This window comes from Ailuropoda melanoleuca, chromosome 4, assembly GCF_002007445.2.
Source record: "Ailuropoda melanoleuca isolate Jingjing chromosome 4, ASM200744v2, whole genome shotgun sequence".
NCBI classification, from domain to species: domain Eukaryota; kingdom Metazoa; phylum Chordata; class Mammalia; order Carnivora; family Ursidae; genus Ailuropoda; species Ailuropoda melanoleuca.
Window position 1 is genome coordinate 2,438,459 of NC_048221.1, and position 22,463 is coordinate 2,460,921.

At 59.0% G+C, this 22,463-nt stretch overlaps 1 protein-coding gene across 3 annotated transcripts in view; it reads left to right on the plus strand.

Moving 5' to 3' along the window:
• The window catches only part of NFIC (nuclear factor I C), a 59,465-nt gene that overhangs the window by 25,363 nt on the left and 11,639 nt on the right, over positions 1 to 22,463 (plus strand). For all 3 annotated transcript variants that reach the window (XM_034657482.1, XM_034657483.1, XM_034657484.1), the window contains exons 3-6: positions 11,084 to 11,155; positions 14,890 to 14,964; positions 15,714 to 15,837; positions 16,483 to 16,607. In XM_034657482.1, the coding sequence (XP_034513373.1) occupies positions 11,084 to 11,155; positions 14,890 to 14,964; positions 15,714 to 15,837; positions 16,483 to 16,607 (396 nt within the window). The remainder of the gene's footprint in view (positions 1 to 11,083; positions 11,156 to 14,889; positions 14,965 to 15,713; positions 15,838 to 16,482; positions 16,608 to 22,463) is intronic.

A 22,463-nucleotide genomic window follows, 5' to 3' on the forward strand; every position in this document is an offset into this window, starting at 1 on the left:
CCCCTCGGAGGCCGCGAGGGGCCCGGGCGGGGGGCGGTGCGGAGGCCCCCCCAGCCGCCCCACCCGCCCCAGCCCCGTGCCAGCCCGCGCCTCCTGCGCGGACAAAATGGCCGCCGAGGCCGGCAGAAGCATCTGGAACCCGGGGGAGGGAGAGTGGAGAAAATGGCCGCCAGAGCAATGATGTCATAAGGTGGCGTGGCCACCAGAAGCGTCCCGGGGTGGGACTAGTACCGGCCTGTAGGCCTCCAGGGGGGCCCTCGGGCCTGCGGAGACCTCCCCGCCGGGTGCTCAGGCCGGGCACCCCGAAACGGCCGGGCCAGAGCTCCCGCGGGGCGTCCTGGGCTCCCCAAGTGCAGCCCAAGGCCTCCGGCTGCAGCAGCCGGCCGTGCTGGGGAGGCAGGGGGTGCGGTGGAGGGCCGCTACCCTGACCCACTGGCCCGATGTGTCCACGGGCGCCCAGCGGGGCCGGAGCCAGGCCACGGAGCAGGCCAGGCGGCGGGGGAGCCGGGCTGGGTGGGAAGAAAACAGAAACTTTTCTTTGAAAGTGACTCCAGAGCAGGTTGGCTCGGGCCCAGGCGGCCGGCGGCAGGGGAGAGGAAGAGGGAAAGTGTGGTCCAGACTCGAGGAACACGCGGGTCAGGAAGCACAAGGCGAGGGAGGCCCGGGCGGAGACCGGCGTCCAGGAGGTCACCCGGCCGGGCCCTCTTGCCTCTCGGGTCCCCTGCTTCTTGTCGGCATTTCCCAGACCATTCCCTGGGGGCCGATGAGCACACGCCTTGGACGTCCAGTGTCTCGCTTTTTTTCCTTTGATTTGTCCAAATGGCCCCTGAAGAAGGGGTTTCGGATCCTCTGTACAGAGATGTGGGGGCTCAGAGAGGGCAAGTACTTCTGCGGAGGTCACACAGCGTGGATGAGACTGACGGCCGGTCGCGGTTGTGGCTGGATTTGGGAGTCTGTGTTCTGAGCCCCTGGGGGCGCTGCAGGGGGAGCTGGGATTTGTGCTGGAGCTCCTTGCAGCTCAGGGCGGTCTAGCTTCTGGTTGTGCTGCCACAGTCCCAGTGAAATCCGAGTTCAGTTTAGCCTGAAGCCCTCCTTCTGTGGCTCGATCCCCGGCCCTCCTCAGAATGCCTGGGACAAAGCCCTTGACCATGAACCTTGTGGGGCAGGACTTCAGGTCTGTTTTGTTCATTGCTGCGTCCCCAGAGCCTAGAACGGGGCCTGGTACACAGAAGGCTCCATGCGTGCATTGAATAAAAGAATCACAGTTTCGTCTTATGCTTGGGTTTGTGCAAACACTAGTGTGAGATGGGGGTGGAGGCTCAGGGACACAAAGCCGGTTGTCACATAACTGGACATAGACGGGAGTCTGTTGTCACACTTCTTGGGAGGGACATGAGGAAGTGGATTCCCAAACTTCCCCAATGTCAAGCCCAGATCCTGTGCCCCGGGGCTGTGGACACATTAACCATATTTGAGCAGAGACCTAAGTAAAGTGAGGGAATGAGCCAGGCAGGCATTTACAGGAAAGGCCTTCCAGGTAGCTGGCACAGCCTATGCAAAGGCCCTGGGGCAGCACCAGGCCTGGTGTGTTGGAGGACCTGTGTGTGTGTGTGTGTGTGTGTGTGTGTGTGTGTGTGCGCAGCTGCAGCAGAGTGAGCAAGGGGAGAGAGGGAGGAGCAGAGGTCAGGGAGGGGACGAGGGGGGGCAGTTTAGGCCAGGCCTTGGGGGCCACGGGGAGGACTTTGGAATTTCATATATTTATAGACACAGACTCAGTCCAGTGTGATGGGGGCTAGGGCACAGGTTTGGACAAGGGGCCAAGGGAGAAGGTATTCCGGAGAAGATCTTAGAACTGGGCGGAGGAAGGTGGCTGGAGCCTGCCTGAGGGGGAGGGGGGCAGGGAAGGCGCATGGCAGCCGCGAGGAGGACAAAGGCCAGGGTCCTGTGTACGGCATGGCCCTCCAGGACAGAGAAAGTTGAACCTGAGCTGGCTAATGTTTAAAAATGGCTGGTGACACCCGGGAGCTGGGAATTCCAGGGCCTGGCTTTGGTTTCCTCTCTAGCTGGCTGGCGTCGGGAGGCAGACGTGGCAGCCCAGCAGAGCCAGCTCCCTTTGGAAGCCCGCTAAGGTTGGAACGTAAGTCCGGCCGCTCACTGTGCAGCGATACCGGCCCAGCAGACACGCCGCAGGGCCCGGGCGGGAACTCCAGGCTCTCCCGTATCCTGCCAGGTTTTAAAGAAGTGTCACTATGATTTCATCAAGTCCTGTCCTTTCTACATCCCAGCGATAAATTAACGATGACCCCTCTGTCCGTCCCCAGGCCATCGCCCTGGGCCGGGCTGTTATGTCCACTGGGACACCTGCCCATGCCGCCTCCCTGGTCGCCCAGCCCCCAAGATTCTAGAATTCACCCAGCAGCCAGAGATTTTTTTTTTAAAGATTTTATTTATTTATTTGACAGAGATAGAGACAGCCAGCGAGAGAGGGAACACAAGCAGGGGCAGTGGGAGAGGAAGAAGCAGGCTCACAGCAGAGGAGCCTGATGCGGGGCTCGATCCCACAACGCCGGGATCACGCCCTGAGCCGAAGGCAGACGCTTAACCACTGTGCCACCCAGGCGCCCCAGCCAGAGATTTTTTTTAATGTGTGTGTATTTTCTTGTGGTTAAAAAACCATATAACATAAAATGTACCGTCTTAACCATTTCTAAGTGCACAGCTCTGTGACATGAAGCACACAGTCCTGCAGCCACCCCCACCCTCCGTCTCCAGAACGTTCCGTCTCCCCACACGGAGACTCCGCCCCCAGGAAGCATGGACTCCCCACCCCCTGCTCCAGCCCTGGCTCCCACCAACTGCTCTCTGCCTCTGTGGACGGGATGCCTCTGGGGACCTCCTGGGAGTGGGGTCCTGCGGGATGTGTCCTTCTGGGTCTGGCTGCTCTCGCTGAGCCTGGTGTCCTCGGGGTCCATCCACGTCATGGCAGGTGTCAGAGTCCCTTCCGTTCTAGGGCTGGATCGTGTTCCATGTGTGGATGGACTCCCGGTGTGTAGCCTTCACACGCTGAGGGACACTGGCGTGGCGTCCATCTGTGGCCGCCGTGAGCCCCACTGCTGTGCACACGGGGGTGCGAGTATCTGTGGGGACTCCCTGTTTTCCCCTCTCTGGGGGTAGATATGCAGGAGTGGAATTGCTGGGTCGTGTGCGGACTGTGTTTAACTTTCCAAGGAAGCGGCCACGCCAAGCCAGCCTCCCCCGTGGCTGCCCCGTCTCACGTTCCCACTGCCATGTGCCCTGCTCCCAGCTTCTGCACAGCCTCCCGGCCAGTGGTGCTGTCGAACCTACCAGAGCTGGAGTCGTGTCACTCCACGTGGCACTCGAGAATCGGGCCTGAGCTTCTCACGGCAGCCACGTGGCCTGAGTACCCCAGTTCTCTCCCCTTTGCTCACCATGCTGGAGCCACATGGCCTATCTCTGGTCCTCAGACGTCCTGTTTATTCCTGCCCCAGGGCCTTGGCACTTGCTGCCCTTCTGCCCAGCTCCTAGGACCCCGTTGCTAAGGCCTCAGAGCCCACATCACCCCCTCAGAGACGCCCCGCCTGACGTCTGTGCTGAAAGTCTCCCCCAGAGCCACTGTCTGTCCCCTCTTCCAGTTTGATGGCCTCCCTGGAATGTGGAACTGTGCAAAATTATCTCGGGCCGCTCCTGCATGTTCACTTCCTGTCTGTCTCCCCCTCCCTTGGCGCTCTGCCACCCCCAACGCCTGGCGATTAGTAGGTGATCACTAAACATCTGGGAGGTGAATGTCTGGTGGTGCATTGATCCCCCAGTTACGAGTGGCGGAAGTTTCAGCCACCAGGATGAAGGGAGTTGTCTGGTGCAAAGGGGTGGGTGCTCCTGGGCGGGAAGGGCGGGACCGGAGGCCCGGCGGCGCCTTTGTCATGGGCTAGGACAGACCAAATTTGGGCTCACGGCCATGGACAGGAAAGAACAGTTTGTACACTCCGTCAGTGGATCCTCTTTACACTTCTATTGTCACCACGGTCATGTGCTTGTTTGAGCAAAAGGCTGCAGGAGGTGGTGACGTCCTGGCTGCACATGAACACCCCCACGGACCTGGGAAGTCGAGAGAACTGGGCCTGGGCCTGGGCAGGGAGGCACTCGCGATACCGCTGTAGCCAACGGCCAGAGTGTCCCTTGGACACGCGTGAGTGTGGCTAACTATGCTTCATGCGGGTGCTGAAGGGCCATGTGGGTCTCTCCCAAAAGGAGGTCATTGAGGAAGGTCCCAGAATGACAGGAGAGTGTTGGCCATGTCGATGCTGAAGGAACAGAGTTCCAGGCAGAGGGTACAGCCTGTGCAAAGGTCCTGGGGGCAGCTGCCACCTGGGGTACTAGGAGAACAGCCAGAGCCCCTGTAACTGGAACAGAGTGGGCAACAGGGGAGAGAAGGGGCAGGGGAGGGCAGGGAGGGGACAGGGCAGGTCTTGCAGGGCCTCGGGGGCCTTGGGAGAGGGGAGCCCTGGAGGGCGGTTGGCAGAGGAAGGACTAAGTTCATTTAAATTCTGACTTTGGAAAAACGCTGTCACCAAAACAGTATTTATCCCCTTATCTGCGATGGGCCTTCCTCTCCCGGAGCTCCTCGGATTTCAACCTCACACCCATAACGGAAGGCAGCACTTGAGAATGTTCACGTTGCAGATGGGGAAACCGAGGCTCAGAGCGGCGAGACAGGACTAGTGCAGAGTCACAAGCCGGGCTGTGCCAGGCCAGGGACTCCTGGCTGGGGTTTGTGGTGCAGCTCTGGCTTCTGTGAGGCGCCCAAGATCAAACAGGCGTGGGAGCTGCCGGCCCTCTTTCAAGCCCCCGGTGTGTTTTAAAGGCTCTGGAACGCCCACAGCTGCTCCCGGACGCCGAGAGGCCTGTCCTTTTTGACCATGACGCCTGTGCTCCATCAGGTCTGGAACCACAAGCACGGGTCACAGGCTACCATGTCCTGCTTCAGTTTCTACACAGGAGACCCGTCCGCGTTTTCCTCGTGGGGAGAATACCTCTGAGCAGCACCGAGTGCCAAGTGGGAACGGCTGGTCTGAGGTGGGCTGCAGGAACGGCGTGTTCAGGGCGTGGGGTTGGGGCGGGGGGAGTCGACCAGGTCCCGAGAAAACTCACAACCAAACAGCGTTTTAAAGTTGGCGACGGACGTGATCTAAAACCTAACAAGATGTTCACTTACATATGTTTCTAAGAGAGGAGCAGATAAAACCGGTCGGCCCGTCAGCTCTCCTTGCTGTGTGGCCTTGGGTAACTTACTTGCCCTCTCTGGCTAACCCGGGAGCTGCCGGCCTCCATCGAGGGCTGCTCCAGGGTGTCAGAGCAGACTGTCAGACGCATTGCCTAACGCCTGGCGTGTGGGATGCCGTCCGTGCAGGGCAGGTGTCGCTGGCCTGTACGGTTGGACTGGGGGCTCTGCTGAGAGGGGGTGTCTGTTGGTGTAGGCGGGGCAGGGAAGCATGAGGGACTCATGCTGCCCCTTGCCGTCCCCAGCGCCACAGTTAATGGCACAGGGGGCCTTTGGTGGGGGCAGAGGAGTAGGGGACCCGCAGCTGGAGGCTCTGACTGGTCAGAGAACAGGGTCACCCCGAACTACCGATGAGAGCAGGGTCCTGGAGCAGGGGCCGCCGGGCCTCACCTCGTCAGCAGCACGGGAAACGTCGGGAAGCCTCACGGTGGCTGTGTGCCAATTCCAAGCCCGTCGCCCCCGGCTGGTGCCACGCGACTTCGAATATGCTGCTACCTGTCTTGTGCCTCAGTTTCCCTATCTGGCAAATGGGGGCGAGAATTGAATGTCTCCCCTTGCGGGGAGGTTTTTGGTTTTGGTTTTGGTTTTTTTTTTATTCAAGGTAAACTTTTTAAATAAGTTTTTAATTTTAATTCCAATCTAGTTAACATACCGTGTTGGATGAGTTTCAGGGGAACAACGTGACTCAGTGCTCGTGCCGATCCGTGCGCTCCTTAATCCCCTTCCCCTGTGCCCCCTCCCCTCTGGTGACCACCTGTTTGTGCTCCGTAGTCAAGAGTCCGTTTTCTGCTTTGTCTCTCTATCCCCCACCTCCCCTTTGCTTGTTTATTTCTTCAGTTCCACGTATGAGTGAGATCATGTGATATTTGCCTTTCTCTGACTGACTTATTTCCCTCAGTGTTACACTCTCCAGCTCCATCCACGTTGTCCTCCCGGGGGAGTTTTGAAGATTAAATAAGTCAGTGGAGGTGAAACTTGTGGCCCAGTATAGTCAAAGAAATGACTCACTAAGTATTAACTATTGAACGGACCATTTCGCACGGAGTGGCCTTATCAGCCCTCCCAGGAGCTGCAGCCTAAGACCCTCACCCTCCGGGGGCTGCCACCCCACAGCCTCCCTTGCACTTGGCACAGCCTGAAGTTCTTCTCCTCATTTATTTGCTTACTCGGTCACCCCCCGTCACTCCCCCATTAGGACGTGAGTGCCACAAGGACAAGGCCTGTTGTCCATCTTGGTCACTGCTGTATCCCCCAGGCATCTGACAGGAGGTACTCGGCGATCAGTTCCTTTCAAAAGGAAAGGAATAAGGGTAGTGCGGTTCACATCCAGTTTTTGGATGAGGAAAGGATGCTCAGAGATGTCAAGAACTTGCCAGACGACACACAGCCAGAAGTCAGTCAGCTTTCAGTAAAGGCCCAGATGGTCAATATTTAAGACCAGGCAGGTCTCTCACAGTTTCTGTCACATTCTGTCCTTTCTCCTTTTACAGTCCTTTAAAAATCCACTAGGGTACAAAATGTACCCCCTTTTTATAATTGTCTCCCCAACAGATCCTTTATAGACATTTTTTTCTTTCACCCCTCCACCCCATGAAGTTTTACTGTCACAGCTAGAGCTTACATGTCCTTATGTGCTGTAACTGTATTTATACATTCATGTTTGATACACAAAAGAGCGCAATTCTTTAGCTTCTCTAGCCCCCCCCCAAGAACCGGTTTCACCCCCACTGGAACTGAGGGGGTCCAGACCAGGGTCTGCCCACTTGGCCCTGCAGACGCTGGGCCGGTCGTTCTCTGTGGGGGCGTTCCCGGCATGGGGGGGCGGTGCTGAGCAGCATCCCTGGCCCCACCCACTCAGTGCCAGCACCCTCCCCCCCGCCCCAGTCGTGACGACCACAGACGTCCCCAGATAGTGTCCTGAGGGGCAGGATCACCCCAGCGAGGTGACTCTGTGCCAGGCACACAACTTCTTTGACGCGACATCAGCTTTGGAAAGTAGCCTTTCTGAGGTGGGCCTCAGTTTACCAAACCCATCGATTGGGTGGGTTGAATCAGAGGATGCCGGGAAGCTCTTCACGCAATAAAACTCGGCAAACGAAGCTGCTGGCTTGGGGCCTGGGGCATCTTGGGGCATTAGCCGTCCTTGAGGCATTACCCACTCGGGGTTCATCTGTTCAAACCCGAGGACGGTGCGTGTCAGGGCCGGCTGTCTCCGTAGATGGAAGGAGGAGGGATTACCTGTGCCCCTTCACTCCTGAGCTGTCATGGAGACATCCACAGGCCCTCAGCCCTATGGAAGTTCCTGTGCTGATGGCAGTACTCGGCACCGTGCGATTCGGTCAGCACCTGTCTTCTGGGCTTTGAGTATTAAGAGGTGACCAGTGCCACCGAAGTCCTGAAATTCTAACTTAGTTTCAGTTTAGCGGATTTAAATTTCAAGTCACATGTGACCAGTGGCTCCCACACTGGACGTTCTAGAAGGTGGGAGTTTTCAGGAGCTGAAATGACAGGCCAATGGTCAGCAGATGGATGAGAAATATTTTGAAGGTTGGAGGTAATTAAAAATAAGATGGCATAATTAAAAGGAAGGACACCCGGACACCGTGCTCAGTGAGAGGAACCAGACCCAGAAGGACACATCCCGCAGGACCCCACTCCCAGGAGGTCCCCAGAGGAGTCCCAGCCACACAGAGAGGAGCTGGTGGGAGCCAGGGCTAGGGCCGGGGGTGCGGAATCTGTGCTTCCTGCGTGCGGAGTCTCCGTGTGGGGAGATGGAACGTTCTGGAGACGGAGGGTGAGGGTGGCTGCAGGACGGGGTGGGTGTGCTTCATGCCATGGAGCTGTGCACTTAGAGACGGTTAAATGGTAAATTTTATGCTATGTATATTTAAGAAGAACCAAAAATAATTTTTAAAAAAATTTAATGAGATAGCATATAATTACAGCATCATTTTTAAAGAAACTACACTTACTTAATTAAAAAAAAAAAAAAGCTCGGGGACTATAGAAAGAGAAGAGAACCCCTTTGGCCCAGTGAAGGGGGTCAGCAGAGAGCCACAGCTACCTTCGCACTCAGTGGTGAGAGACTGAGTGAGTTTCCCCCAAGATCAGAAGCAAGAAGGCACCCTTGCTCTCAGCACTTCAGTATTGTGCTGGAGGTCCTCGCCAGAGTGATAAGGCAAGAAAAGGAAATCAGAGGCATACGGATGAGAAAGGAGAAATAAAGCTGCCCCTTTGCAAAGGACGTGATGACCTGCTAAGAAAAGTCCAAGGACTCTGTACAAACATAAGTATCGCCTAGAACTACCAAGTGAGTTCAGTGGGGTGGCAGAATGTGCGATTGATACACAAAACGCAGCCGCTGCTCTCCGTGCTAGCAACGAACAATTAGAGACTGAAATTAAGAACACAATGTCATCTTCAACTGCTCCCCAAGCCTACGGTTTTTGAATGTCAGTACGTGCCAACCCTTTTGCACGTATTATTAGCTGACTTGGATCCCTCACAAAGCGGGGGTGGGTTTTACTATCTTCCCTGTTTTACTCTGAGGAAGCTGAGGCTCAGAGAGGTGGCCTGGCCGCCGGCCAAGGTCACAGAGTGAATGAGCAAGGGGATAAGGGCTCCCAGCTGGAGCTTAGCCCAGGGCCATCGCCGTCCATGGGTGCAAGGAACCAGCACCCAGGACAGAAACGAGGGGAATCGCACTGATTGTACTAAAGCCCCCCCCATTGGTGAAGTGCTTATGATGAGCCCCCCACCGCGTGGGGCAGCGTGTTGCATCCATTATCACCTTTTTGGTTCAGAACTGCCTCCGAGAGAGGTGCTGTACTTGCGCCCACTTCCCAGATGGGGAGAGTGAGGCACTGGGAGAGGTGAGCGCTACAGCCCTGTCGCCCTGATCCCCAAGCGCACGCAGGAGGTGCTCGGAAAACACGCCCCCCTCCTGGGGCAGCGCCCGCGTGCCAGCCGGGCACTGTGGCCTGCTGAGTCCTTGTGGGCACCGGTTCCGCAAGAGGGTCCTGTGCCCGAGGCCCGCAGCCCGACGGCCGGCTGCCCGGGCTGGGCTCTTCCCAATGCAGGGGCCACCCGTGCCCAGCCGCGTGGTCATCCAAGCAGGAGTGGCCAGCGCCAAGGGGCTGCTGGCTGCCCAGCCTGGGAGCAGCCACAGGGCGTGGGGCCGAGCCGGGCACACTCCCCTCGGCTGCCGCCCAGCCGTGCCCGGCCCAGTCGGTCATGACTGGGGCTCCCCCCATCCGCTCCGGTCGTGGGTGGGGAAACTGAGGCACGGGTTCTCACTCCGGTGCTGTTTACGGCATCTTCAAGCTTGGCAGCCAGGAGGTACTCCACACGGTGTGTGCAAAGCCACAGGGCAAAGGGTGAGGGCTCATGGCTGTCTTAGGAGGCATTGGCATGTCACCTCCATGGCCTCCCGGGGTTGCTGAGGCCCCGTCACCGCCGAGGCTCCCGGAGCTGGGGCGGTAACTCAGGCGTCTGAGCCCAGAAGCCAGACGCATGGTGGACGCCCGGACACACGTGCAAGCTAATGCAGAAAATCAGCCTCCTGACGGGGGAGCCCAAGTGCCGTGGGTGGGCGTTGCTTCATTGCTCCGACCTCAGTTCTTTGTCTATAAGATGGGTCCGATAATGATGCCAGGTGTGTGGCTTTCTTAAGGATTTAAGGGAACGTCTCAAATGGGAACAATAAAGTGCCACATTTCCGGTCATCCTCGGGGTTTAAACATCACACCAATGATAATAATAATGTGACGGACATCCCACGATCCAGTTCTTGGTGTGGTATCCAGTTCTGGGTATTATCTCTTTACCACCTCTTGGTGATGCTTAGACCCATTTGAAGGAGAGAACTGAGGCTCAGAACAGTTCAGCAACTTGCCTGACGTCACACAGCGATTATGTCTGGCTTCGGGATGTGGCAGGTGGAAGGGGCTGATTCTCTTTCTTTGGCCTTTGATGGTGAGTCCCACCACCTTGGTCTTTGACCTGAGAGACGAGTAGGTAGGGCTGGGGGTCTGTCTGGCTGGGCTTGGCCATGTGCCCCTCCCCCCCGCATCGGTCCTGGGTGGACGTGGTGGGGGCTGCAGAGGGGGGTTGGCGCTACTCGCCATCCAGGCCGCCAGAGCTGATAATGCTGAGCTCAGCGTCTGTCTGCGTCGCCCGTCTGCCAAGGAGCCTGATTATTTTTAGATAAGATGGAGAGGCGGGCGCCAGGGTGGGAGGGAGCCCCCAAGCCAGGCGGGTGGGTGGCGGCATAGAAGCTGTAGGGGGACGCCCCTCCGCCCCCTCCTGGGGGCTCTGGGTGACAACCGAAGACCAAGGGCTGGACCCCCAGGACTTTGAAGACAGAGGCCGAGCGGAGGGGGCCTGAGGGCTCAAGGACTCATCTCTTTGACCCTCAAGTTTCCCCATCTGTAAAATGGGCATAATGATAGCTCCTGCCTCCCACGGTTCAGGCAGGATGAATGAGTTACCCTCCTGAGTTAGCAGAGCTACCTTCGTTTCATAGATGAAGAAACAGGCTCAGGGAGGGGAAGGTCTCCAGCCCGCGACTGAGGCAGCCCCTGCACATGGGTCCTGCCATGTAGGGGTCCTGCCAGACGCCCATGACCCTGTGGGGCAGCAGCCAAGCGGAGACCCCGGGGCCTGGGCGCGTTGGGGCCCACTTCTCCACGGCACTGCCCAGCCTGGCCCTGGCACAAGTGTCTCCTCTCCCGCTGAGGTGGGGTTCCCTGCAGTGTCACCACCTCCTTCTCCTTCTCTCTGCAGACGCAGAGCAGAGCGGCAGTCCCCGGGCAGGGATGGGCTCCGACCAGGAGGACAGCAAGCCCATCACACTGGGTGAGTCTAGGGATGGTGAAGGGGGCAGGGTGGGGGAGCCCCATTGCCATCTTTTATTTAGGAGTCATTTTTGAGCCGTCCCATGTGCTCTTTGTGGCCCTGCGTGGGCACCCCATCGACATTAACGGATCATTCGTCACAGCCATGCCAGGGGCAGGTGCTGCTGTTGTTCCATCGTGTAGATGAGAAAACCGAGGCTCAGAGAGGTTCAGGGGCCTTCTCAGGGCACTCAGGAAGCTGGGGTTGGAACCCACAACCCTCAGCTCCCAGCATCTGGGCCCTGAAGTGCTCACCCCACAACAGAGGCCCCAGCAGGCCCTGCAGTCCCATGGGACATTCAGTGGATGAGCAGGGCTGGGAGCAGAGCCCTGCAGAACAGAAACGATCCAGAAGCTGCAGGGGCCTGCTTCTGCCCTGGTCTGTTCCCATAATTGCCCTCCTGGACCAGAGCAGTCACCTCCACCCTGGTGCCCTGGCTTCTGCCCTCACCCTCCCCAGTCTGTCCTCCCTAAAGTAGCCACAGAGTGCCTGTGAGCATGTGAGTCAGGTCCTGCCTTCCTCTGCTCACAGTCCTCCAGGGGTCCCACCTCCCTTGGGGTAAAAGTCCTCCCCTGACCCCCAAGGCCCTGCAGGACCTGTTCCTGTGCCCTTGCTGCCCTCCCCTCCACAGTGTCTCCCCCTCACTCTCTCTGCTGCAGCCACATGGGCCTCCTAGCCATTCTTCCGATAGTCCAGGCCCAGTTCCTGCCTCAGAGCCTTTGCATGTACTTTGTTCTCTATTTGGACGGCTAATTGCTCATGCTGTCCTTCTCCCTCTCTCTCTCTGGATCTCCCAGGTCTCAGCTCACATGCTTCCCTCCCGGAGAGATCTTCTGATCTCAAGCAGCCTTAGCCACTCTCATTGGCCACCTTCTGTTTTATTTCCTTCTGAGGAAGTTAGTGATTGCATATGTATTTGCTTAGTTGCTTAGTGACTGCACACGTGTTTATCTCTTCTACTACAACGTCACCTCCTTGAGGGCAGAGGCTTTTGTCTGTCCTGATCACTATTGTGCTCTCAGTACCTAGAATAGGACCTGGTACACAATAGGTGTTCAATAAATATTTGTGGAAAGAAAAAAAGGAGAGAGGGAGGGATGAAGCAGAGAGAAAAAGAGAAACTAGAGAGATGGTATACCAGGGGCTAGAAGGGAGGAGAGATGAAAAGGAAGGAAAGAAGAATAGAAGAAAAAGCAAGTGGGTAAGGACATCCCCATTGGAAGGACCAGCACAGGGAGGCCAGATGGTTCCAGGAGGTTCACAGGCCCCCAGGCTGCTCACCACTGGCCGTCTGTGACCTTGAGTCCTCCTTGGCCTCCTGTGATCTCCAGGCGCCTGCGTCCAAGCCAGATGTTCAAGGCAGGCGGGGGCAGCGGCGCTTGGCCTGGTCCCATGGGAAGCTCCAGCGTCTGGTGGAGGAAATCACTTCCTCCCACCCGCCAGGGAGTCCCCTGGAGATGGAGCTGGGCGAGTGCTGCACAAACAGGAAACCCCGGTGGGGGGAAGGCGGAGGGGCGTGCTGACACCAGCTGGCCAGCTGGGTGGCAGGAAATGGCCATGGCCACTTCCCCTGGACACTGGGGGGCCATCACCCTGTCCTCCCAGGGATGTTGTGGCCCTGAGCCCCCCTGCATGGGGCTGGGCATATAGTAATTGCACAACAAATGGTGTTCACAAAGCTCATAAGCGGGGAGGCTGGAGTTTCTGGACTGGCCAGGGCTGGCTTGGGTCTCCCACAGCTGGGGAGACTGGGCACCAAGGTCAGCTTCCTGTGGCCCGTGCTGCCCCCTGGGGGCCTAGAGAAGAACTCTCGCCACCCCAAAAAGCCTAGAGCTGCCCACCTGCTGGTCCCATTCCCACTCTGACCGCCCTCCCTGGCTCCTTTCACGGCAGCCTTGTTGGCCTCCAACCCCAGGGCCTTTGCATGGGCCACTGGTGGGACTATCATGGCCCTCAGGAAGGCGGCAAAACACCACGTTTAAGATCACCCCAATCACAGCAGCCAACACTTGCTCTTCTTGCCATTTCCCAAATTTTAATGCACCCACTCCTCTTATCCACCCCTACCTGGAGGTCTTGGTAAAATGTCACCCGCAGCAAGGCCTTCTGAGAGTCCTTTGTGTAAAGTAGTTCCCCTTCCCAGCAGGCTCCCCTAACCCCGCCTGCCCACCACTGCCTGACACGTGGCGCATTTGATTTCCTCGATCTTAAATTCTTTTTATTGTGGTTAGAGTCACATAACATCAAATGTACAGTTAGTGGCATTAAGTCCATTCACACTGTTGTGCAACCCTCACCTCCATCTGTCCAGCCCTGAAAAGAAACCCTGTTCCCATCAGCCATCACGCCCATCCCCGTCCCCAGCCCCCGGCCCCCACAAGCCCCCTTCCCGTCCGTGGATGGGTCTGTTCTGGGCATGTCACACATGTGGACTCACGCCATGGGGCCTTCTGTGTCTGGTTCCCTCCCCGAGCGTCGTGGGCTCGGGTCGTCCCTGGGGCAGCGCGTGTGGGCTCCTCGCTCCTGTTCGTGGCCGAGGGACGCTCCGGTGGATGGACCACATTTTGTGTATCCATTCATCTGTTGATGGGTTGTTTCCAGTTTGGGCTGCTGTAAATCACGCCCCTATGCGCATTCATGTACACAGTTTTGTGCCTTATTGATGTCACGTGGTGTCCATGGCCCACACTGGACAGTGAGTCCCAGGACGGCAGCTGCTGCGTCTGCCTCGTTCCCACAGTGTCCGCAGCACACAGCTCAGAGCTGGACACTGGAGGCACTTGGTAAATGCTTGTTGAGTAAGTGAATCCTGCCTGTGTGGGCCTCTGGGGACACAACGGGCCTGCTCCCAGCTGTCTGAGGTCAGCCAGGGCTCCCGCCCTCTTGGAGCCAACCTGTGTCCAAACCCATAGAACAGGTCCCAGAGAGGAGGGTCCCTCTTCCTCTGACATCAGGCAGGAGTGGTTCTGGGAATGCTGGGGATTTTAACTGCTGCAGGGGTACCCTCCATTCAGCCTGTGGTTCTGAGCCCCTGCTGTTGCCAGGCTCTGGCCTGGGCACCAGGGACACTGTGGGACCCGGGCACACAGAGCTCCCAGTCTGGAGGGGGAAGGGTAAGAAGCTGCGGCACTGCCTGGTGTAAGCCGTGATGCGGAGAAAGCCGGCCAGCCCCTCCTGGGCTGTCGATTCATATGTCTCAGAGCACTGCCTGGTGTAAGCCGTGATGCGGAGAAAGCCGGCCAGCCCCTCCTGGGCTGTCAATTCATACGTCTCAGCCGCCAGATGGTAGGGTACATGGCCTCCATTTCCGAGACTAGGAAGCACGGAGGCTCAGGGATGGGAAGTGACTTGCCCAAGATCATATCTGGGCAGCAGAGCCGAGATCTGAACCNCCGCCAGATGGTAGGGTACATGGCCTCCATTTCCGAGAGTAGGGAGCACGGAGGCTCAGGGATGGGAAGTGACTTGCCCAAGATCATATCTGGGCAGCAGAGCCGAGATCTGAACCGGGTCTGGCTTGTACCTCCATCTTGCCACAGGGCTGCAGGGGGTGANCGGGTCTGGCCTGTACCTCCATCTTGCCACAGGGCTGCAGGGGGTGAACAGGGTGACCACTCCAGTCCCTGGAGTGTGGGTAGCCCAGGGTGTCGAGGAAGGAGAGAGACCCAGTGAGCCCCATTTTCTCCCTGTTCCAGACACCACGGATTTCCAGGAGAGTTTCGTCACCTCTGGTGTGTTCAGTGTCACCGAGCTCATCCAAGTGTCCCGGAGTAAGTGTCCCCGTCCACTCTGTGCTGGAATCCGGGGAGGGGAAGGACTCCCACAGGAGAGAGGCACTGGAGAAGGAGAAGGGGCTTTGGGAGGGGGGCTCTGAGAAAGAAAGGGTCTCAGGGAGAGGCGAGGAGCCCATCGCTCTGTCACCAAGCCAAGGTTCCTAGGAAGGGCAGCATCCGGGCCCTTCCTAGAGCCCAAGGTCAGGGCAACATGTCCCTCCCCAGGAAACAGACTCCACATGATGGATGGAGGGTGCTGGAAAACCTTCTGCGCTATGTCCTTTCCTGGGGCCTCCCAACCCCTCTAGGAGGAGACCCCAAAGGGCGCCCCCCGCCGCCTCCTGTTCCCTTACCTTTGTAATGGACCTGCTGGGCACCCACCCACTCCACTCCCCTGACATGCCCGTCTGAATTCCACCCCAGGGAGTTCTGGGCACTGTCTGGCTTTCACCCTGTCATCCTGCCTGTCCACATCAGCGGAGCCTGGCCTCAGGGAGCGCTTGGAAGCTTGGCCTCCAGCCCTGGCTCTGCCTCTGCCTCACCGTGTGAACCTGGCCTCTCTTGCCGGCTTTGGTCTTCTGATCCATAGAATAAGGACAGTTTAAGCCAAATTCGGAACCAGGCCAATCAGGGAAGGGGTTCTCTTTCCGACTGGCCAGCCCCCAGATGGCTCTCCCCACCTTCCAGGGCACACTGCAGCCCTGGACCTTGCGCCCTCTCTCACTCTGCTCTCTTGCCCTCCACAGCCCCCGTGGTGACTGGAACAGGACCCAACTTCTCCCTGGGGGAGCTGCAGGGACACCTGGCATACGACCTGAATCCAGCCAGCACAGGCATGAGAAGAACGCTACCCAGCACTTCTTCCAGCGGGTACGCGCCGTGGTCCCCGCCTCGGGGCATTTAACGACCCCCAAGTCCCCCACGTCCATCTGACCCCAGCCGGTTCATTCCTCTCCCTGCAATGCCTGTTTTCAAGATCCACTTGGTAAACTCCTACTGATCCTTCAAAACCCAGCCCCAAGTGCTGCTTTCCCCAGCCCTGACACCCCAGAGTTCCCACAGCCTTGAGTCCCATGAGCCCAGCCCTTGGGAGTCCACGAGAAGGTAGACACTGGTTCTTGCTGAGATGCGCTGTGGACCCTTGAGCTGGTCACACTGTGTTTGCGTGGGTTTCCCCATCTGTAAAATGGAGCCATAGTCCTGCCAGGGTGTTCCGGGGTTTACAGTAGGCCCCAGGATTGGCCAGGCCTACAGGGTTTTAGTTCGCAGCCCGCTAGCTTGCCGCCTGCCCTCGGCCGGGTCCCTCACCGCCTCGGGCCCCAGGCGTCCCATCGGAGCAACGGGCAGGTCGAGACAGGTGTTCACGCAACTCGCTGAGAACCCGCGGCCCCCGCGACGTCTCGCGATAGCGCCCTGCTAGCCCTGCCCTCTAGGGACCGGAAGTTAGCACAGCCTGCCCCACGCCCTCGGGTCTCCGTGGTAACCGGCCTGCACTCTCCTTCCCTCACCCTTTAGGAGCAAGCGGCACAAATCGGGCTCGATGGAGGAAGACGTGGACACGAGCCCCGGCGGTGATTACTACACCTCGCCCAGCTCTCCCACGAGTAGCAGCCGCAACTGGACTGAGGACATGGAAGGAGGTGGGGCTGGCGGTGGGGGCGGAGTCGGCCTCCGGGTCGGGGTTACCGCGGCAGGGACTACATATTCCGGCAGGCACTGCGCGGGCCCCAGGGTGCGGGAAGCTCGGGGGGCTGGAGCCGCGGAGCCTCCTGGGAATTGTAGTTTTGCGGGTTGCTCGCCGCTGGAAGTCCGGGCTCTCCGTTCCCCAGCATTTTCGTTCCGCTGAGGCCAGGGAGAGCGGAGACGCTCCCTCGCGCGACTTTCCTGCGCTCTGCCCGGTAAGGCTTCATCCCCGTGGGGTTCATCTCTGCGGGGTTCCAGAATGGACTCAGCACTTCTGGTCAGCGGGGCGCTCCTTCCCGGGGTCGGCCATCGACCCTCATCTAGAGGGCCCGCTCTGCCTGGGTCCTCGGGTTCTTACGGGATTCCCATCCCCGCGGGGTCTTTCCGCGTATGAGTCCAGTTCTCTCCGAGCCCCGTCGATTTCCCCTCGGTGTCCTTTCCGGGGAGATCGAGTCCTCTTGCGCTTCTGTCTTCATTGGCCCTTCCCGGATCGGGGTCCTGTTTTGCAGGAGCGGCATTTCCATAGGCTCCTTTCTGTGCAGCGCTGGCTCCCCAAGGGCCTCCCCCAAAGATTTCCCTCCCCTGGGGTCTCCGTCTCCACCGCGGGTCTCTCCTCGGAGGAATCCGAAGTTCCGCTCTGCAGCGGGCCGGCCTCGGGGATGCTCGCGAACTGGGGCGCAGGGCGGCCCTCGCGCTTGCCTTACCCTGGGCACGGCGTTCCTGGCGACGCCCAGATCCTCAGCGGCATCTGTGCCCCAGATTTCAGAAGCGTCACTCTGCCCAGACCCTTACCCCTTATCAAGGATTCACCGCACGGATTAGCCAGGGGTTGCCAACTGGACTCTGGGGTGCACCCGCCCATAAGCCTCTGGTGAGCCCACTTCTCGGAGCCTCAGTTTCCTCGTCTGCTACCTGCAGTACCCATATGAGGTTGTGGGGATTAAGTGAGTTAATGCATTTGGTGTCCCTAAAACATTACTGGCACATAATATGCACCAGTAAACCTTAGGAGTGGTTTGCTTGTCTTCTCCCCCTTTGTGCCTCCTCCCTATCCCTAAGGGCCAGCTTTCCTATAAAAACTCTGTCTATGCAGCATCTCATACTTAGAAGATTCCTGGAAAGCAGTATAACATTACAGTTAAGAGAGCAGGTTTAGACGGCAGAGAGACCGGGGTTCAAAATCCATCTGTGCCATTGGCTCGCTGTGTGGGCTGTGTAACTTTGGGCAGGTGACTTGACTTCTCTGAGCCCCAGTTTCCTTATGCGCCAAGTGGGATTAAGGAGCTAACTCTTCTCTCCTAGAGTTGGAAGGAGGAAATGGTAGAATGCGCCCAAAGCTACTCTCTGGCGCGTGATAAGTGCCCAGGACACAGTTCATTGTTTGTGTCTTTAGGAAATTCCCATCTCTATGAGTCGGTCTCTAACACATCTGGTTGTAACATTCGAGCCCCAGGGGTCCTCCCTCTTCCGTGTGTTGGCGCAGAGCAGGTACCCAACTCTGGGAGGATCTGTCTATTTGTTATAGGCTCTAACTTATGGGTCAGAATGGCTCCGTGGCTCGCTCTCTGTGCGTTCCCCATTTCTGTCAGGTTGGCCTCTATAAAAATCCTGTATTTAATAAGCTTTAAATTTGATTGTGAGAAACAGAAAACCCAAAAGCACGGGGCATTTCTCTCGAAATTAAATGTTCATCCATCAGCAGCCCTGGACGTGTATGTTGTGCAGGACTTAGACTCCTGCCTTACGCTCCAGTGAATGTGGTTTTCATTCCCACCTCGTGGTCCAAGACAACTGCTGGAGCTCCAGCCATCATGTCTGCTTTCCAGCCAACAGGAAGGAAGAAGGGTCAAGTCTGAGCATGTCCTTGCCCTTTAAGAATTATTCTCAGAAAGTGCACTTGCCTCTTCTGCTTGCCTCTCTGCCCCTGAGTTGGTCATGTGGCCACACTCTGCCCCAAGGGACCCTGGGAAATGTCTTATTTTCGGCAAGTATGTGCCCATCTCAAATTTAAGGGTTCTGTTACTGAGGAAGAAGGATAGAGCAGATATTGGGAGACGGTTGACATCTGCCCCATCACTGACTGCTGGGGAAGCCGAAAGCACTTCTCATTGGCTCTGTGATTGACGAGACTGTTAACATATGAACACACACACACACACAGCCCCGGAGACTGCTGCGTCCTGTCCCTGCCGTGGGCTCCCCGCGCTGGAAAGAACAGACCCTGTTGAGGGGTGGAGGACAGCCTCTGCCATGTAGCCACAGCAGCCCCGAGAGGAAAAATTATAGCCTTAAGTCTATGGATTAGAAAAAGAGAAGGGATGGAAGTAAAAAAGCTAGCTTTCAATGCAGGAAGCTCAAAAAGAAAAAAATGAAACATTAGAAGGAAGGAAATGTTCGAGAGTCACTGGAGCTTGGTCTGAGCTTCCTGCCTTGAGCGTGAAGGGGCAGCAGGGTGGGAGGGCGAGGAGGAAACCCACACCCGCTTCTGCTGTGTGCTGGGGAATCGCAGGGCCAGAGGGCAACGTCAGAGGGGATCTGTCCCCTCTAGCCTCCATTGGTTGCCTCGGGTGATGGCAAACTCGCTCCCTCTGCGGGACCCTCAGTATAAACCCCCGCTGTGTGGCTGTCTGGGCCCACAGGTGCTCGTGGCCTAGTGGGTAAGATGGGTTCATATCCTCCCCCCTCCTCTTCCTCCTCCTCCCCTCCCCCTTCTTTTCCTTCCTCTCCTCCCTCTTCCGCCTTTGCCCCTCCTCCCTCTCCTCCCCCTCCCATCTCCTCCCCCCTCCCCCACTTTCTCCTCCTCCTGGCTTCCTCCAGCTTCCTGTCTAGACAGCCCCCAATTAGCTGCTCATTAAGGGGGTTAAGCTGATTAGAGCACTCTCTCCCTTCCTCTGCTCTGGCCACAAGGGTAGTGCTCTGCCGACAGCCCCCCACCCCCAGCATCCACCCTCCCTCCCCTGGGAGGGGCGGGGAGCCCTGGGGGTGGGGGATCCTGTCAGCCCCACCCAGGCAGCATCCCCGCAGCCACACCTCTCAGGCTTTGCCTTCTCCGTGCCCAGGTTAGAAGTGCCTTTCCTCCTGGCCGCCCCCTCCCGAGGCCTTCCCTGACTACCCACCCACGAGGGCTGGAAGGGGCACCCTGTGCCCAGCTGTCAGAGTGCTTGGTTTTTGCTGCTCCTGGGGCCCTCCCGCAGGGGTTGTAGGCCCCCCTGCATGCAGTTATATTGGGTGAAGCAGGCAGCTCCCTTGTCTCTGTCACATGGGGGGCTTCCCCCACGTCTAGTAGGACTGGGGGGAGGGGCGCAGAGCAAGCCCGGTTGAGGTGGTGATAGGTCTGAGTCAGCTCCACCACTTCTCGGCTCAGTGACCTTGCATCAGGCGCCAGGGCCCACGTCTGTGAAGTGGGGGTGACTCCTGTACCCCACACGGGGCAGCTGTGAGCAGACTCAGACGTGTTCTGCCCACGATCTTGCAGAGGGTGAGCAGAGGGTCCGCACCCGGCCCGCTCTGCCCCCAGGGGACTCCAGGCTGACGTCAGGACATCCGGGTTGTCAGTGCTCTGGGGAGGGGCTCCCGGCACCGGCGGCACCGGCACCGGCGGCACCGAGGTGCTGGGGCCGGGGATGCTGCTCAGCCCCGATGGTGCGTGGACACCCCCGCGGAGAGTGACTGGGCCCCGCGTCCACGGTGTGGAGGTGCTGAGGGCCCCCCCCATCGTGCACGCTCGCCAGATGGCTGTGCTCACCGGTCACTCAGCCCCGCACACAGCACAGTGCGCCAGCCCGCGCCCTGGGGCCGCGAGACTGGGCGGTGGAGCCGGCATTCTAGCGGGGACTTGTGTGTTGAGCAAGTGGATGCATGTGCAGTTGGGTCCCCCGTTAGCGGTTGTGCTTAGACAGGTGCCAGCCCGGCGCGGGGGGGGAACATGAAGGAGGGGCGCTGCAGGCTTGCGTGCTCATTAAACGTGGCCGTTCTCAGACAGGGCACAGACCTGGCGCCTGGATGGAGACATAGAGGTATGTGTGTTGAGCAGAAAGGAGGCTGCTCGGACCCAGAGGTGGAGGGCATACGGGCCACGTCCTAACCAGAAGTCAGCTGCTCACACGGGGGCGTTGCAGGCAAGTCTGGTGAAGCACTGAGGGGTGTCCCGATGCAGGAGTTCACACTCAGGGCCTCCCGGGGCCTGCCCAGCGGCCCAGATGGCTAGTCTTTCTTGCAGGGCTTGGGTCAGGCTCCCCTTTCCCTCCGCCTGCCCTGGTTCCCCCAGTCCCCATCTCAGGAAGTTCTAGAAGGGGCTGTAGAGAGGGTCCAGCCAGGCTCTTTCCATCCAGGACAGGCTGTTCTAGGAAACCCTCCTAAGTGAGCATCTGCCAGCCCCCACCTCGTTCCCACTGCAGCCCCGTGGCAGCAGGGAGCCTGCGGCCTCTCCTGCACGCAGACACACCCCACAGGGCCGACCTCCTCCCTGGCCGGCCACCCTCTGTCCCCGCAGCTCCTCCTGCTCCTGGGAAAGCTTGGCTGCCAGGCCTCTGGGGCCCGCTGACCCAGGTCCCAGGACTCACTCGCTCACAGTGCCGAGTGTGTTCAGGGCTGCCGACCAGGGTTATAACAGCAGAACCAGCTGAATGCCCTGGTGGCCATGGGGGGGGGCTGGTTCCCAGCTCGGGTTCACCACCAGCGTGGCCGTCAGAGGGACCACAAGAGGCAGGACTGGGCTGGGGGGCATGCGTGGCAGGAGTCCACAGAAACCATGACAGCAGGCCTCAGAGGAGGGAGCCACTCTGCCCAGGGACGTCTGTGGTCATCACACTGGGGGGCTTCTGGCATGGGGGAGGGGCGTAGGCAAGGATGCTGCTCGCCTGCAGTGAGCAGGAGCGCCCCCCCATGACCCGCCCTGACGTCAGCGGTGCTGGGTAGGAGGGAGGCACACCCCTCACCGTGTTTGAATCCCTCCACTCTGGGTCTCAGTGGGTGCATGTCCCTCTAAATTATATTTCTAAAATAATTTCTAAGCATAGCCATCTGCAGGCCCCGCATCCCCGAGATTCCAGTCGCAGGGGTGGAGCTGGGCCCGGGCCTCTGCACTGGTCACCCTCCACCCGCACATCTGGGGGACGGCAGGGGTGGGGGTGTCGGGCGGAGGGTGCAGAGGACTCGCCCTGTGTGCCCAGCAGCGGCGTGTTCTGTCCCCATCAGGACGACGGGGACGCCTGTGGCACGGTCTCTGCGGAGTCTGCGGGCCCGATTTACACCGTTCAATCCTGGAGGGAGGTGCAGGGCTGAGCTCGAGGCTCTCGGGGTCCCAGGGGGCCGGGGCCGCCCCAGGCACCTGGGGAGGGGTGAGGCCCCTCTGCACGGGATTGCCGCAGGTCAGCGTGCGCCGGGCCCTGGTCTGACGGCTGTAGTGTCTGTCTCGCGTCAGCCTCACGACGGCCCCACGGGGAAGGCTGTGTTCCTCACCCTGGTGAGGAAGAGGCCCGCAGGCGCAGAGCCACTCACCGCCTTGTCTGCGTCCTGCCAGCTCAAGTGTGCCAGACGGGCCTTTCGAAGGGACCCTGCGGCCTTCTCCAGGGCCCTGGCGGCCCCCGGGGGTGGGGCAGCCCCGAGTGGACCTGCCTGTGCCTAGAAGGAGAGAAGGCTGGGGCCGGGCTGTGACGTCCAGGGGCCTCTGTGGGCACCAGGCTCCTTGTCCTGCGGGCCACATGACCCTGCACAGCCCCTCTCTCTGCTCTGAGCCTTGGTTTGCAACCCTGCCTCGGCGAGTGGGCTCCCAGCCCCCGGCCCCCCGGGTGCTGAGAGGAGGAGGGGCCAGG